Here is a 15,949-nt window from a genome sequence, read left to right as displayed (position 1 = left end):
TCTTGAGAAAGGACCAGCGAGGATTTCAATTGGTTCTCTTGAATGCTCTTTTCCCTCCAGAGCGAGAAGGACCTCTGGGCTGGGGTCAGGGGGCCTGGGTTCAGTTCAGCACTCCCCCACCTCCCAAAGGGCAGCAGGCGAGCCTGCCAATTCACATCAGGCCCAGTGGGTTGCTGAAGAACAGGGGGTGTGAGGCTGGACTGATTCCTGAGCCTTACTGGTTTAGACAGCTAGCTGGGGTGATTTTTTTTGGCTGCTTAGATGAATTTTTTGGATAAATAACAATGTTCAAAGAACCTGAGCGTTACAGAGCCAGGAGGGACACTTGAGGTCATCTACACCAATCAGAGTTGCCAAGACTTCAACTCTCCTACCACAGCTGCGGCTGGTGGGCCTTCTGCCCCTGCTCACCCACCCCTATAGACGGGAGCCTTACTACCTTCAGGGGCAACCCCATCCATCCTTGGACAGCTCTGGCTTTGTGCAAAATTATCCACTGCCAGAGCTAAAGTCTGCCTCTCTCTGTTCCTCATTGCTTTCTTAATCCCTCTCTCTGCCTCCCTCCTTCTCTCCGTTCCTCTCTCCCACTCTTCACATCTATTGAGTGCCACCTTTGTGGTGAGGATACAAAGATCAACTCACATGACCCCTGCCACTGAGGACCTCGCAATCCAGTAGGGGAGCAGACACACAACTAGATGGTCACAACTCTGAGTGGTAGGTATAGTGATAAATGCTAAGATAGCACAAAGGATCCCGAGGGGACTTCCTGGAGGAGGAGATATCTGAGTAGATGCTCAAAGGATGAGTAATTAAGCGGAAGAGAATGGGAGTTCCAGGAATGTATGAAACATCCTGTGGATTCTAGAAATGACACATACAATTTAGTCTGGTGAGGCACAGGGTGGGAGGACTACGGGACAAGGCTGGCAAGGTCCGCAGGGACAGATTGTGAAGGATCTAGAATGCCAGGCTGAGTTTGGTTCTTATCACACGGTCCTGGAAGAACTAGTCCACAGGGATCAGCGAACTTGGCTGCAGATGGTCTCTGGCCCTCTTGTCAGAACCTGTCTACCTGATCAGTTGGCCCATCCATCTGACAGTCCACCCATCTTTGTTTAAATACCTGAATGCTTGGTTGAAGGAGTGTTTGGAATTCCTCAGTCTGCCCAAAGAATCTGGGAATGACTTGTGGCTGAACCTGTCTGAAGCCAGGAGCCTGGAGAGGATAACCTCTAAGGTTCCTTTGAGCAAAGCTGCAAAGGAACTAGAACTGGGCTCCAAGTCCCATCTCAATAATGAGCTCCTCTAGGCCAGGAAAGATGGTTAAATTCAGCCCCAATACAGAGCCTGGCACTTACATGTGCTCAATAATTATAGGCTGCATTAATTTACCTCCTTGGCCCCATGCCTGGCACAGACATGGGCACACTGTCAGGTGCCTGGACTGTTTACCCAAAGGCTTCATCTTTAATTAACCTTGAGCTCCATCTCATCACATCTCAGCACACACTCTGCCCCAAACTGAGGGGGATCTGGCCTGTGTGTTTCTAATTCCTTTACACTTATCTCATCCAAATAGTTCTCTGCATGATCTGTTTGATGTCTAACAGGCCTTCTGAGCCTGCTTTATAAGTCAGCTAAGTCTTTCTAACTCAGAAATAGGAAGTAGCATTTTTGCCAAGGATAAATGTACTCCAGCCCCAGCTGGGTTCAAGTTCAGTTTAGAGCATGGTGCCCATGGGTCTGGTTGGACCCTGTGAAACAGCTCTGGCTTCCTGCCAGGTCTCAAGCTCAAACATGTCCACACGGGACCAACCTGAAAAGAATTCAGCTGCTCGCCAAGATGCCCGTGGGACCTCTGGCCGTCCAGTGAGCTGGCTGGAATTCCACTGTCTCAGACTGGAGTCAGCTGCCAAGCTGGGCATGATGGCATCGGGGCCAATCAGCCTGCTGGGGAGCCCCGTGGTGCTGTGATGCTGGGGAGCACTGGGTTAAGAGTCAGCAGACTGGACCAGCTGGGTGGCTCTGGGGAAGTATTCTCCCTCTCTGGGCCTTATTACCCTCACTGTATTATTACCTGTTACATGAGGGGTCCTCTAGGCGCTCAGGTTCCAGAACTCTGTAAATAATGAACCGCTGGCTTCAAGGTTCAGGGTTCAAGACTGCGAGTCAGCCAACCTCAGTCCTCTCTGTCTCAGCTGCCACCTTGGGGACAGAGGGGCTAGGGAAGTCTCTCTGAGTCTGGGTGCCTGCCTGCCTGCTCCCATTTAGCTGCTCTGCCTCCCCAGTTTCCTCCAACAGCTGCCCTAATCCCAGCCTCTGATTTGGCAGGAAAGCCTCTCATTGGCTCCAAGATATGACAAGTCAGGTCTTGGGACACATGGCACACTCTTGCCAGAGACCCTGGGCCAGAGGGACCGGCCTGAGTAACGGCAGCTGGGGTGAGAAGCTTGTGCTGGTCCTGCTTGGAGGAGATCTGCCTCCCTTGGAGCTTCCCTGCACAGCGAGAACGTGGCAGGACGTGGTCCAGGAGACAAGCATCGCCTTTGAATCACATTGCTCTGGAGCCAGATCCTGGCTCCTTATTAGGTGGGTGGTCTTGAGCAAGTCCCTTCAGCTCCTTATCTGCAACTGGGAATAATCCCATCTTACGGAATTGGTGTGCGGGTTGGTGATGAACTGAGTGTGCAAAGTGCCTGTCTCACTGCATGCAGCCTTTGGGCAAATGGCAGCTCTCACCAGGATTCTCACTACATAATGCCTGGAGCCACCGTCCCTAAAACTGCCCTTCTGTGCCCATCCCATATGGCTGTGCTTTCCACAGCCTCTCCTCTACTCAGGATGGATTAATGACACCAGAAGAGTGAGGTCTGCATTCAAGTCCCAGCTCTGCCACTTGCTGCGTGACCTTGAACCCCAACCTTCCTCTCTTTGGATCTCAGCTTAACCATCGGTCAAATGAGGCTGGGGGTCCCCCGCCTTCTGCACCACCATCCCCTCCCTGCCTGCCCTGGTGATTTGGTTGAAACACTCACCAAGAGCTCTGGAGGGCTAGTTCACAGACATTCAGGGGTTTCAAAATAGCAGCATTCTCTTTCCTAAAGTATCTTCCCAGGCCCTGGGATGCACCCAGGGGAAGGAAGGACAGCCAGCACTCACACCTCTGGCCCCCTAATCCAGCTTCACAAAAGCTAAGCCTGTCTGCCTCTCCCTCCCTCCAAGGTCCCCAAGAGTGGGAGAAGCCAAACCCAGACACGGGAGGCTTTGCTGATGCGGGAGCAAGCCAGTTGGAAGCCACAGTCCGTGTGAGGTTGCAGGTGTCGTGGCAACCACGGTTCACCTCCTGGGTTGGTTCTGGGGCTAATTAAGAACTTATTAACATAGGTCACATAAAAATAGTTTTATCGGTAGAATAAATACACTTTTCTTTTTTAATATGGACACATATTTTACAAAAGAGCCCCATAGCACTATGGGAAATTGAGATCCTTCTACAAAAAAGAAGATGTAACTCGGGTACGATAAAGCTCTAGGGTTCTAACGGGTCCCGTCTGGACTGCCCGTGAGGTCTCAGGCACCCCTGAAGGTGCTGGCAGGGCTGGCGGGATGTGGTCGCAGACCCTCTAGGGGTTTCTCCGGCATCTCTGCACGGAGTAGCTGAAGTCAGGAGGGCCCGAGTGTGTGCAGCAGGATGGTGGTGCCCACAGTGGCTGCGATGATGGCGAGGAGGCCCAGGGAGGGAGATGGATGGCTGGGCACTGAGCTGCCGGTGAGACCCGGCCGGTCCTGCTCCTGGAGCTGATCGGAGAGCTGGAAGCGGGGCCGGGCAGTCCCCGAGCTGTGCATGGGCTGGAGGGGCAGCGGCGGTGGCGAGGCGGTGGTGCTGGACGGGAGGAAGCACACAAGGGAGTGACCGGTCAGCAGCCTCGTTCTGGGTAAGGGGCTGTGGCCTTGGGATTTGGATCCGACTTTATCAGATCTATTTTTCCTCATATGGAGGAGACAAGGGGCTCAGACAGAGCCACATAGCCAACCCGGCTGAGCTCCTCTGCCAGGCTTGTTAGGGGCCTGGGGATGGGCTGGGCCCGGTGGGCTTCAGGCCTCAAGAGTGGCCACTCGGGGGACCTGGGTTCCAGGCAGAAAGAACTGGTGTTACGAGGAAGGTGGGTCTGGTGCCACATCGGGCCATTCCAGCCTGCATGCCTCTGTACGCAGGTGCCCCCAGCAGTGCTGCGCCACCCCCTCCACAGACTGAAATAACCAACAAAACAAACAAACCAACAAACCGCCCCCTGCCAGCTCTACTGCCCTCATGATCATAACTACTATTGATTGCACATCAACTGAGTCCAGCACTTTACAATGTCCGTGGCCCTCAGAACAAATCTTCCAAGTGGGTCTCATCGCCCCCTTCCAACAGATGGGAAACTGAGGCTCAGCGAGTCTAAATGGGTGGTGGGTCACAGAGGAAGGTGGGACAGGTCCCTCCATGGGGCAGGTGGCTGGGGTCAGCCTCACTTTGCGTAACCTCAGCGTGCTCAGTGACGGGCGCAGTCCTTCGTGAACTTGGAGAATAGAGCTGTGTTTTGGAGGTAACAGGTGAGAGTCTTGGCTTAACAAAGCCTATGTAAAAGAGAGACAGGGAGGGAGAGTGAGACCAAGAGAAATAAAAAGAGTTGAGGCCAGCACTCGGGTAGCGCTGGAAAGCTGGAGGGGGAGAGTAGGGGCCAGGCAGGGCTTCAGAGCAAGTGCTTGCTCAGGTCCCGGAAAGCAATGGAGAGGGAGTGGATGAACGGAGAGGCACAGAGAAGACAAGGTGGGGACTGAGCAAGAGAGGTGACAAGGACGGAACTATAACCAAGAGGCCACAATGAGAGAGGTTGGACAGGAGACCTGTGGACAAGAGGCAGTGATTCTGGTTGCGAGGAGTGGATAAAGGAAAGAGCTGGGGCTGGGGTTCCAATGCAATTGGCCCCAGGCTGCTCTCATGGAACCCCATGGAACCTCCCTTCAGATGGGGAGGCAGATGGAGACGCAGACAAGCCCCATTCCACCCCGAGGGTTAGGCGTGTGGAGAAGGCGCAGAGGACAGGAGCACACAGAGGGGGCCCCAATCTAGGAAGGCCTCTGGAGGAGGTGACACTGAAGTTGGGCTTTGAAGGCAGAGCTCGTCTGGCTTGCCCATGGGTCAGAGCCCTCCAGGCGGGGCCAAGAGAAGTCCTCCCAAATCCCTGACTCTGTGCCAGGCGCCCGGCCAAGCACTTCCCACACATTAACCTTTAATCCTCATAACAACACTCTGAGGCAGGTACGACTATTATCCCCGTTTCATTTTTTAAGAGACTGAGACCAAGAGAGGTTAAGTTATTGGCTGCAGGACACACAGCAGGGCCAGGACCTGAACCCAGGTAGCCAGAATCCAGAGCCTGTGCTGAGGGGGGGCTCTGAGCCCTGCACCTGGTAGGTACTCACTAGCATTTGAAGATTGACCAGGGGGCTGGTTTGGAGGACTGCTGGGCTGGAAGACCCCTCCCATTAAGCAGTTTGTCCCTCCCTGGTCAATCTAAGGGACCAGCTGGTAGAAATGGCACAGGGCAGTCTCCATGGCTGTCTGCAGTGAAGGCGGCCTCTTCCCTGTGGGAGCCCACCCCGCTCCTCCGTGCTTAACCTTCCCACTTCCTGCAGCCTGCTCAATCCCTGGGCTCATCTGGGAGTCCCTGCTTCCCCACCCTGGGGCCCTGGCTTCCTCGGGCTGAGCCATGGGGTTCCTAGGACAGGCCACATCACTGCGGTGAGTCCCTTTAATCATGCTGACCACAGCCCAGCCCGCACCGCCACGAGGCTGCCTGCCGCGGCCTGGATGCCTCTCACGTAGCCCTGGCCCAGCCTCAGCCTGGGCACGTGGGCAGGGGAGCCTGGGGGCCTCTGTCCACACCCCCGCCTCCTCCTGCACTCAGGCTGGGACTCTGCTCTGGGAGTGGGTGCTCCAAATGTCCTCTGGGAGCCCTGTCGTGGGCGTGACCCATCTTGGTAAAGGAAGGGGTCCTCGCTCTCAGCCCCCAATTCCCCCAACTTTACTTTGCACGCCTGTGATGCTCTGACCATAAGGCTCTCTGCCGCATCCTGGCCTGGGGGTTCTTTTCAACCTAGAGTCTATGGTTGTGATGGACTTGACCTTGGTCTTTGGAAGGTCCCAGAAGAGGAGGGAGCAGGCACTTGCCCAGCATGGAGGATGTGGAAGTGGGGTGAGAGTGGGTGGGCACCAGGTGGCTCCGAATGCCCCCTTTTGATCCCCAAGATCTGGCCATGTTGTGACCCTCACCCTGCAGCCGCCTTTGGAGCACCCGCTACCTCCCACAGTCTGGCACTGCCTGATGGCACGGAGTGGAGATTTCATAGTTCTCCCCAGCACACGCCACACTAAGGGTCTTGCTGCCATTTACCTACTCACCTTGGAAGACCTGACTCAACGTCCCCTCCCCTGGGGGCCTTCTTTATCCGTCCTCCACCTCCCGGTGCCACCTGGGAGAGTTAAGCTTAAGGCTCCCATCAGGCCCTGCACATTCCTCACTGATCACATTGTGTCAAGATACCTGTTCCTGTGTTAGGGCTATGGGGAGGGTAATGAGCTTCTATTTGTAAAGTTCTTAGAACAGTGCCTGGCACACAGCTAGTGCTGTAGGGTGTTGGCTACTTTTATCATTATTGACATTGCCGTGTCTGTTTTTCCCCACTAAGAATAACACCCTCCATTTCGGAGCACTTACTGTGGGCCAGCAGATACCACGCTTGGTGTCCTCCCAGCAGCCCCAGGACTTAGATGCTATTCTTATTCCCATTTCCCAGATGAGGACACCAAGCTTGAAGATTAGGTTACATGCGCCCAATTGCAGCAGGAGGCAGGGTTTGCACCTGGACAACTGGGCTCACCAGCCTTGGTCGGGCCAGGGTGCCTTCCCTACCCGAGCCGGGGAGCAAGTGAGAGATGGCGAGCTCGGGAGTGAGCCTGGAGGCTTCCTGCTAAAACCTCTAAAACCCTAGGTGGGGGCCTGCCAGGGTGAGAGGCCCTGGCCCTGGAGGGGATCCATGCCCGCACCCAGCAGGGGTCATTGCCTTGGCCCCTTCCCTGCCTTTCTTTTATAAAGAAAAACAAAACAAAACAAAAAACCACACATAACAAGAAAAGTCCATAAAAATGCCTTCCCAGCTCCTGCCCCATCACTGCAGCCTGAGAAGGTTGGGAGGGCAGACTGGGAGGTTTGGAGGGCTGGCTTCAGGAGAGGGGGCCGGGTGCCACTCGAGGTGCCCGGAGTCGGGGTCCCGGGCTGGCCTCTGCCAGCACCCGCCCAGAGAAGGAAAGGCCCAAGGAGGAGTTAAGAAAACTGTGTCTCGCAAGGCGCCCAAAGGCATTTTGTTTCACACTTTGAAAACCAAAGTTGAAAACTCCCCCTTGGAGCCTGAGCTTAAGCAGGGTTTTTATTGCTTGGAAAGAGTCCCAGGGAAAGGGGAGGGGGTGGGGGAGGGAGGAAAAGCCCCTCTAAGCACCCCCCAGCTCCCTGGCCCCCTCTCCTTCAAAGCTCCAGCCCCCAGTCCAGACCCCGCCCCTCCCAGGCTCATGCTTGGGAAAACTGTCTCATGGCAAAGTGGCTTCGAAGCCAAACCAAACACTCTGAGTGTTCCCAGGCTCCGCAGATGGCTGGCAACGAGGGGCCGGTATGCTCTGAGCTGACAGGGCCCTTGAATGGGAAAGGGCCTGGGTGGAAGGCAGAAGCCCTGGTGCTAGCCTGAGTTGTGTTCCTGGTTTGCTGTGACTTGGGGCAAGTCCTGTCCTCTAGCCTCAGTTTCCCCATGTGTACAATGAAGGAGCAGGAAATGTTTTCCAGCAGCAGAAGTCACAGTGAGCTCTTAGATGAAGCCCAAGGTATAAAGCAGAGGAAAGCAGGGCTGGTGCCTGAGAGAGGGTCAGCTGTCAGCCCCCTGAGGCTCCTCCACAGGGCTCCTCGGAGCGGGGGATGAATCTTGGACTCAGGGTCTCCGAGAGCCATCTTGCCTTGGACAGCCTCCTCAGAGGAGGGCTCCCAGGAGATGCACGGGCTTGGGGCACTCAGATGCCTGGATGATGGGAGGCCCTGCTGCCTGGGGGGTGGGGGTCAGCGGACTGGAGACCCCACTGTGGTCTGGGTCTCACCCTCTCTGAGCCAAGCAGAGTCAGATGCAGAGGTCTAAAGCAAAGGGGTGTGCTGGCAGCAAACCTCTTGCTATTTAGGTCAGCCTGCACGCCTTTGGCCCACATTGTCATCTCTGCTGGGAATGGCTTCATCCACCCTCAGCCTCGCCTCTAGCCTTTAAGGCAGATTTCTGTCCTGTCCCCTCTAGGAAGTCCCCCAAGGAGCTTGAGCAGGGTTTTTATTGTGGGCTCAGGGTGGACTGTCTGGTGGTGTTGCCTGCTTCAGAGCAGGCCAGGGCCTGTCACTGACATGGAACCAGGGGCCCAGAGAGGAGATAGGACTTGCCGAGGTCACCCAGGAGAACTAGAAGCAGGGTCTCTGCGCTGGAGGGTCCAGGGCAATTTCAGCTGCACTGTCTGGGGGAGTTGTCTCTCCCCACCATGCTCCTGTCACCCCCTGGCACTGGCACTGGGCTGAGCAACTGGTATGTGCCCAATGTGCTTCTGTGAAATTGGATGGACTCTGCAGCAGCCACCCAATGCCTCCTTTAAGGCTGCAGTCCCAGGAGCGGCTTCCTGCTGGGGAGGGTGTGGGAGTGGTGGTGGTGGGCATCTTAGACCAGAGACTCAGAGTCGAAGGATCACATCTGGCCACCAACAATCACGACGACTGTTTACTGAGACTTAGTGTGGTCTGGTGCATGGCTTGGCACTCTGCACACATCATCTCATTTCATCTCTACACCCCCAAAGCTAGGACCAGGAGGGGCTGGGATTTGAACCCTGCTCTGCCTGAATTCAGTCTGTGCTTTTATTCACTGCCTCCCACTTCTCCGGCCACCCCAGCCTCTTCCAGGAGAAGGCCTGACTGTGCCAGGGGGAACCAGAATCTGAGGGCCTGGGGCAGGAAGGGCAGGCCAGCAAGAGGAGCACAGAGCCCTTGCGGTGGTGGTATGGGGAGCAGAGTGGCTGGGCCATTAGGATTTGAAGGACAGGCATGCTGTGGCAGGTGGAGGGGGGAAAGGACCTTGCAAGTGCTGGGCATGGCCTTACGCAAGGCACAGTGTGGGCATCGGTGTGTGACGGAGGCAGAGCCTTAGTGGGTGCCATCTCACTGGGGCCAGGGGTACAGGACACGTACCAGGGGTTCTATGGAAGCTCCAGGGATCATTGCCCTCCTGGGCCTCAGTTTCCTTTGCTTGACAGTGGGTACCATGAGGCTGCCCAACCATACTCTCCAGGAGGGTCTGTGAGGGCCTGAGGTTTGAGCCAGATGGCCAAAGCCCTCATGGTGGGAAAGAGACACCATGTTCCTCCCACTGGGCCCCAAACACCCCAGTTGTGGACTCAGAGAACAGTGGAAGTGGCATGACCTTCAGAGACTATTTGAACCCCTAACTGCACAAATAGAGAAAGTGAGGATTGTCCCAGGTCACACACTGCATTGGGGCAGTGCTCTGCACACAGTTGGCGTGGGAATGGCCTGCCACCTGGCTTGCCCCGGGTCATGCCCCACCCTGCTGCCACCCCCTTTGGCTCTCAGATGTGGGAGTTCCCCAAGAGTGCTCTCCTGTCACTGCTGTGCAGCCATCTGCAGATACATGCTCAGTGTTTTCCATGGGTCCCCATAAATCATCCTGCCACAGGTTGCTGCTTCTCTAAACTTCCTCCAGTGTGTTTACATCTCGGGTAACGAGGGGTGAGGGGAGGCCAGCCCTGCTCCAGGTGGTGTCCCGGCCAGGCAGCCTGCAGCCCCGACCTTGGGGCTCACTCCCTTGTTTCACTCACTCATGCATGCAGTCAACAAACCCTCAGCAAGGCCTCTGGGGACCCAGAGAAGTCTGACCAGACCTGATCCCAAGGACTTCCCAGCCTAGAAACATAAACGAGAAATTATAGTCTCTGTGCCCATGCCAAGAAAGAGCCACCCACTGGGGGCTGCAGCAGAGGGGAGCAGCAGAGAAAGCTGCTTGGAGGAAGGAGACCTCAGTAGGCTCTGATGGAGGAGACACTTGCTGGGCAAGGATGGTGTGAGAGGTTGGATTATGTACCCCAGAAAAAGACATGTTCTCAATCTTAACCCATTCCTGTGGGTTTGAAACTATTACACTAGGACCTTTGGAAGATGTTTGTATTGTGGTGTGGTCAACTGAATCAGGATGGGCCTTAATCCCACTACTGGAGGCTTTATGAAGACCAAGCCACTTGGAAGAGCAGAAGCTGGAAGTCATCGGAACCCGGAAGAGAAAGGAGAAGATGTCACCATGTGGATTATGCAACAGAAAAGCCAAGGACCCAAGATCGCCAACAGTCAGCCCCAGAAGGCCACAGTCTGTGGGGAGAAAGCATCGCCTTGTCAGCACCTCAGTTTTGGACTTCTCCTAGTCTCAAAGCCGTGAGCCAGTAAATTCCCATTGTTTAAGCCAACCCATTGCATGATTTTTCTTTGAGCAGCTGGGAAACTAAGGCAGATGGGAAGGACTTCTGTGTGGTGGTGGATGGATGTGGCTCTCCATGTTAGCCAGACCTGAATTTGGGTTCTGACTCCACACCAACTCACTGCGTGGCCCTTGGGTGAGTTACCCAGCCTCGCTGAGCCTCTGTTTCCCAGGCCTCCTGCCCAGGATTCTTGACAGAACTGGGAGCCAAAATGATGTAAGGGCGTGATCCAGAGTGAATGCTTGATAAAGGTCCACTCCCACCCCACCCCTGGCAAGAGGGCAGCATGTGCACAGGTGTGAGGACAGGTGGGACACGGTCTGCTGAGGGCACAGCGTACAGCCTGGCAAGGACAGGGCCCTCAGCAGCCAGAGGACAAGGGCAGCAGAGGAGGTGGGAAAGGAGGAGAAGGCTCTGCATTCAAACTGAGTGGCAGGAATTTTCTTGATGGGGCAAAGAGCACTGGGGAATCTCAAATTGAGGAGGGGTGATGTGTATGAGGGCAAGGCAAGAACTGGGAGACTGTTAGACCCCCGCTGCAGCATCACAGACAGAACATGAGCTGGGAAGAGGTGATGGAAAGGAGGAGATGGCTCGAGTGGGATTTAGGCAGCAGAACCCAGGGAGATGAAAATGAGAACAATCTGAATGTAATTAAAGCTCCAAAGGAAATGCTTTTGTTGGAAGGGGTACAACTGGGTCCCAGGTTCCCCCCCCGAGAGCCCTCCTCTGCTTGCTGCCAGAGGACTTGGTGCTCGGTGGCCTTAGGAGGGTGGGGTGACTCCCCCAGGAGCCACAGAAGCTGGGTCTCTCAGGGGCCCAGGGCCTCCTTCCCAGAAAGCAGCAAGAAACTTTAAAGAAACAGGCTGCCCATTGGTGGAAACTTCCTTCTCTAACCAAACCAGATGGGAGAGAATGATATAATCACAATTTACCTGTTGGGACCAAGCAGGGGCTCCCTCTTGCCAAAGAAAAGCAGTTGTCTACTCCTGAAATCAGGCTCTGTGTTTCAGAGCTACTTGTGAAAAGGAAACTGTTTGGGGTCATTTGCCAAAATTTACTTCTCAGACATTGTTAGGGGCTGGGGGTCCATTGCTGGAGCTGACAGCCCAGCCTCCTGTCACCCATGGGCTGACCCACTACTGGCTGGGTCTCCTGGTCACCTGGTCAGGGCTCTGAGTGACCACTCTAATCAGAACCCTTTATGGGCCTCCAGTGCCTTCATTTACCCCAAGCCTCCCTGGCAGCCAGCAAGCCCCCCTCTGCCCTGCTGCAGGAAGTGCTCCTCTGTAACTAGATGCCCTCGCTCCGGGTTTGAAGGGGATGGCCCAGGCTGGGGACCTGCCAATACAGTGAAAGCATTGCCTTCATCTTAGGGAGGCAGGGCAGGCGGGGGCCCCGCAGGAGTACATTTCCCAAGAACCCTAGCCAAAGACTTTGACACAAACACCATTAGGATAAATGGGCTTGACTCTTATTTGCTGGACATCTTTTTACAATAGTGTGCACACTTTAAGAAACCGGACTGGGCATATGTCAACCTTTTGTCCATGGCTCAGGGCCCTGGCTGCAGGACGACCACGAAGTGGAAAGAGCAGGAGGCAGCCCCTGATTCCCTGTGTCACCCCAGACAAGCCCCTCTTCCCACTCTGGGCCTTGGTTCACCACCTATAAACAGCGAGTTTGGTCAGGGTTTCCCACATGCAATCCACGGCTTTCCAGGCCCCTCCTCTGTAGGCCTTGATTCATGAGGCCTGGGATGAGGCCTGGGAATTTGTTTACTTAACAAGGACCCAAGGTGACTCTTTTCAGGGATGTTGGGAACAGTTCTGGATGATGATCTTCAAGGTCCAGATGGAAAACTCTTGAGATGCCAGGGGCCACTTTTGTTTGCAGAATGTCCAGGCTGGGCTACTGCAGTGGACAGGACTCTCTGTCCTCCCACCGACGGTCCCTTCCCTGGAACACTCTGGATGCTTGGATGACACTGTGCCCCATCTATGGAGATTCCTGATGAAAAGTGAAATTTAGGGAGGCTGCTCTGTACTGAGATTACAGACTGAGATTGGAAGACCATATTCTTCCTGCTTTGGTGTCAGACAGGCTGGGGTGGGGGTGGGAGTGGTGGCACAGGTGGTGGCAGGACATATAGGAAGAGGATGGAGACGTATTAGAACATTACAATGATTTCTGTGCTTGCCCATTTTCAACAAGGTCTATCACAAATCCCCCCATCTACTCCAGACAGACCCCGTGGCTGTAAGGTTGGTTGTCTCTCTCCAAAGCAGATGCCCTCTGAGCCGCCCTGGCTCACAGGCCCAGGCAGCTCACAGACCCTTGATCTAGCCCGTCTGATCCATTTTCTCCTGGTTTTACCTTCTAGTCCATGGGACAAAAGCACCCCATTTTGCACACCAGGTGTGTTCCAGAAAAGCTAAATGCAAAGCAGACTTTAGTCAACTGTGAAAGAAATTTCTAATTCTTCATGTTTATAAGAGAGAAAACTGTACTTGCTCTTGTTTTGAGAATAAAATGGGAAAATCTGCATTGAACATGCTCTGTAAACCCGGAAGGGTGAACATGATGACAAGCTTTTGTGAATGGTGACACACCAGCCCTGAAGTTTGTGCTCAAATACTCACCTGACACCCTTCCTTAGAGCAGGGCTTGCCTGGTGACAGCGTGCCCAGCCTCAAGTACGTCTGGGATGGGTGAAGGCAGGTGCAGATGCCTGGCTCCCGACACAGCCCTGCCCCTCCCCAGCTCACCTGTCCTCGATGCGGACCCAGAGGTCATTGAACTGCCGTGGCCGCTGGTGTTTGTTCTGCCTCTTGTGCCACTTCTTCTGCCGCCCGAACTCCTCCAGCTGGCTGAGGCTGTCAGGAAGCAGGAGGTGTGGGGACAGGGCCGGGTCCTCCTCCTCGGGTGGGGCGGTGGGGGTCGCTGAGGGTGCTGCAGGGATGGCAGCAGCTGGGGTGGCCGGGGCCGGGCTCGCTGAGGTGCCCTCGGGAGAGGGTGCCGGGCTCTGGGCTGCAGGGCTGGAAAAGGGGAGCATCACATGAGGTCTGTGGGTCGGGGCGTGCCATCCCTGTGTGATGGGGAATGCAGTTCAGTGGGGAAGTTGCCATGGGAGGGAGAAAATGCCAGGGTGCCCCTGCTGGGCCCAGTGAGAGGAACACAGAAGACGGTTTTCTGGGATTGAGAGATGAAGCTTTGACGCATTCTTTTATTGATTTATTCAGTAAAGATTTATTGAGCATCTTCACTGCAACAGAGGCTTTTCTAGTAAGCGGGAATCAGCAGTGACCAAAGCAGGCAAAGTCCCTGCCCTCTTAGAGCTTACACTCCAAAGTGGGAGACAGAGAACAAACATAGAATGTCAGATGGGATAACTGCTGTGCAGAGAAACAAAGTAGAGACAGGAGAGAGAATGTGGGGGTGAAGGAGGCGGGTTAGGGAGAACCTCGCTGGCAGGTGACGTACAAGCCCAGACTTGCAGGAGGTGAGTGAGCCACAGGCAGGTCTCGGGGTGTATCTGATCTTGATCAGAATCTGTGGCTGGGGGGCTTGAGATGGGTTCCCTAGCTTCTCTGTACCTCAGTTTCCCACTCTGTAAAATGGGGATATTCCAGCATGTGCCTCATAGGGGTGTCATGAGAATTAAGTAGGTTAATTCCTACAAAGCACAGCGTGCCAGGTGAAGGCTGAGCAGCTGACACATTTTAGTTATTATTTCCACTGCTGCTTGCATCACTGTCCTATCACCCAGCACTGGAGTTTTGATTACGGGTGTGTTTGTGGGGTCCACATTACATACAGGGGTGTACACATACACCCATTAGCCTTGGAGCACCCACTTCTCTTCTCCCTTCTACTCTTTTCTTTCTGTGGCCCAAACAGAATTCCTTCTGGGGACATCCGGCCCTGGGAGAAGGTTGAGAGCGGTTTCAGGAATCGTGTCTGAGCAGGCAGCGTGCAAGGGAAGGCTGGCACCGAGATTGCCAGCAGCCTGTGCTCCCACCCCACTCCACGCTGCCCTGCGGGGTGAGGGGCTTCTCTCTCCTTGAAGGAATAAAGGCCATCGGCTCAGCCCAGCCTCCCCCCACCCCCCACAGCAACCCCAGATTCCCAGGGTCCAGGCTGCCGGGAGATGCCGCAGCTGCCGGGGAGATAATTCAAAACAGTCAGACAAAAAGATAGATCCAGGAAGCACCTGTGGCCGATGATGGCTTTTATTGTTGGAGCCCCCTCAGTGTCCCCACCCCTCCACCTCGCTGCTGCCTCCTGCTCCTCTGTGCTCGGGGGGAGGATTTCAGCATGTACTCCAAGACCCAGGTCGAGAGCTCTCGGAGCAGAGCTCACGGGGGTGTTGGGGGACCCCCTTCCCTGCTTCAGTGCCCAGTCTCTGAGAAGAATAGGCACGGGGCTGGTCTCCCTGTCTCCCTAGCCCTGGCCTGGGCAGACACAATCAGCTTCAAGGCGAAGGCTCTTGGAACCAGGGGAGAAGGGGGGAGCTCTGAGGAATGCCTTGTCCCCGAGGCTACCTCGGATCCCCCACTCCTCAAACACATGCCTGCCCCTGACCCGATACAATCTGACTTGTGCTGGGCTCAAATGGTTCAGGAAGTGCAGCCTTGGAAGGCTGACTCGGAGATGCTGGGAGGAGGTGGGAGGCTGGGAAGGAGCCCTAACATGAGGGTGTTTATAAGCTCCCTCCCTGGAGACGAGGGAGGGCACTGGCCGCCAGCGAGGACACCAGCAGCTGACTCCTCTGGGTGGCTCCAGGCAAGCCCTGCCCTTCTCTGGGCCCGAGCCGTCTCTGCAGAAGGAAGAGGAAGGTCTCAGCCATCTCTGAGTGCCCACCTGCCAGATGCAGAATGGGGTGCCGAGGGGGTTAAGAGCTGAGGGAGGCCCCAGAGCCAGACTGCCTGGATTTCAATCCTAGTTCCTTCACTGTCACAAGCTGTGTGCTCTTCTGTAAGTTACTTTACCTCTCTGGGCCTCAGCTTCCTCAGTTAGGGGGATAATCCTGGTTCCTACCTCCCAGAGTTGTTGTGAGGATTAAATGAGTTAGAAGCTCTGAGCCTGGTATAGTGGGCAGTTAGCAGATATTGGCTGTGATTATTCAACCTTCTTTCAGACTCTGGGTCTTGTAAGGTCAAGGACAGGGGCTGAAATCACACGGTGGCTGCCTCTCTGGGCTGGGGAGGAATGCTCCTGCATAGAGCTTGGAGCACGGGCCACACTAAACTCTAGCTTTGAGGACCCTGCCACTGATCTCCAGGGCTGCCCAGGACAGAGACCCCGGCATGTACTGACACCTCCACATGTCAGGCCTGG

General features: G+C 55.2%; 1 protein-coding gene across 1 annotated transcript in view; it reads right to left on the bottom strand.

Moving 5' to 3' along the window:
• Window positions 1-2,619: 2,619 nt before the first annotated feature.
• The window catches only part of TRABD2B (TraB domain containing 2B), a 222,290-nt gene continuing 208,960 nt past the window's right edge, over window positions 2,620-15,949 (bottom strand). The window contains exons 6-7 of the mRNA XM_037827280.1: window positions 13,378-13,647; window positions 2,620-3,886 (exon numbers count right to left, since the gene is read on the bottom strand). Of these exons, the coding sequence (XP_037683208.1) occupies window positions 3,667-3,886; window positions 13,378-13,647 (490 nt within the window). The 3' untranslated portion in view covers window positions 2,620-3,666. The remainder of the gene's footprint in view (window positions 3,887-13,377; window positions 13,648-15,949) is intronic.

This window comes from Choloepus didactylus, chromosome 2, assembly GCF_015220235.1.
Source record: "Choloepus didactylus isolate mChoDid1 chromosome 2, mChoDid1.pri, whole genome shotgun sequence".
NCBI lineage: Eukaryota > Metazoa > Chordata > Mammalia > Pilosa > Megalonychidae > Choloepus > Choloepus didactylus.
Note: the sequence above shows the minus strand (reverse complement) of the source record. Positions and strands in the feature narration are given on the sequence as shown.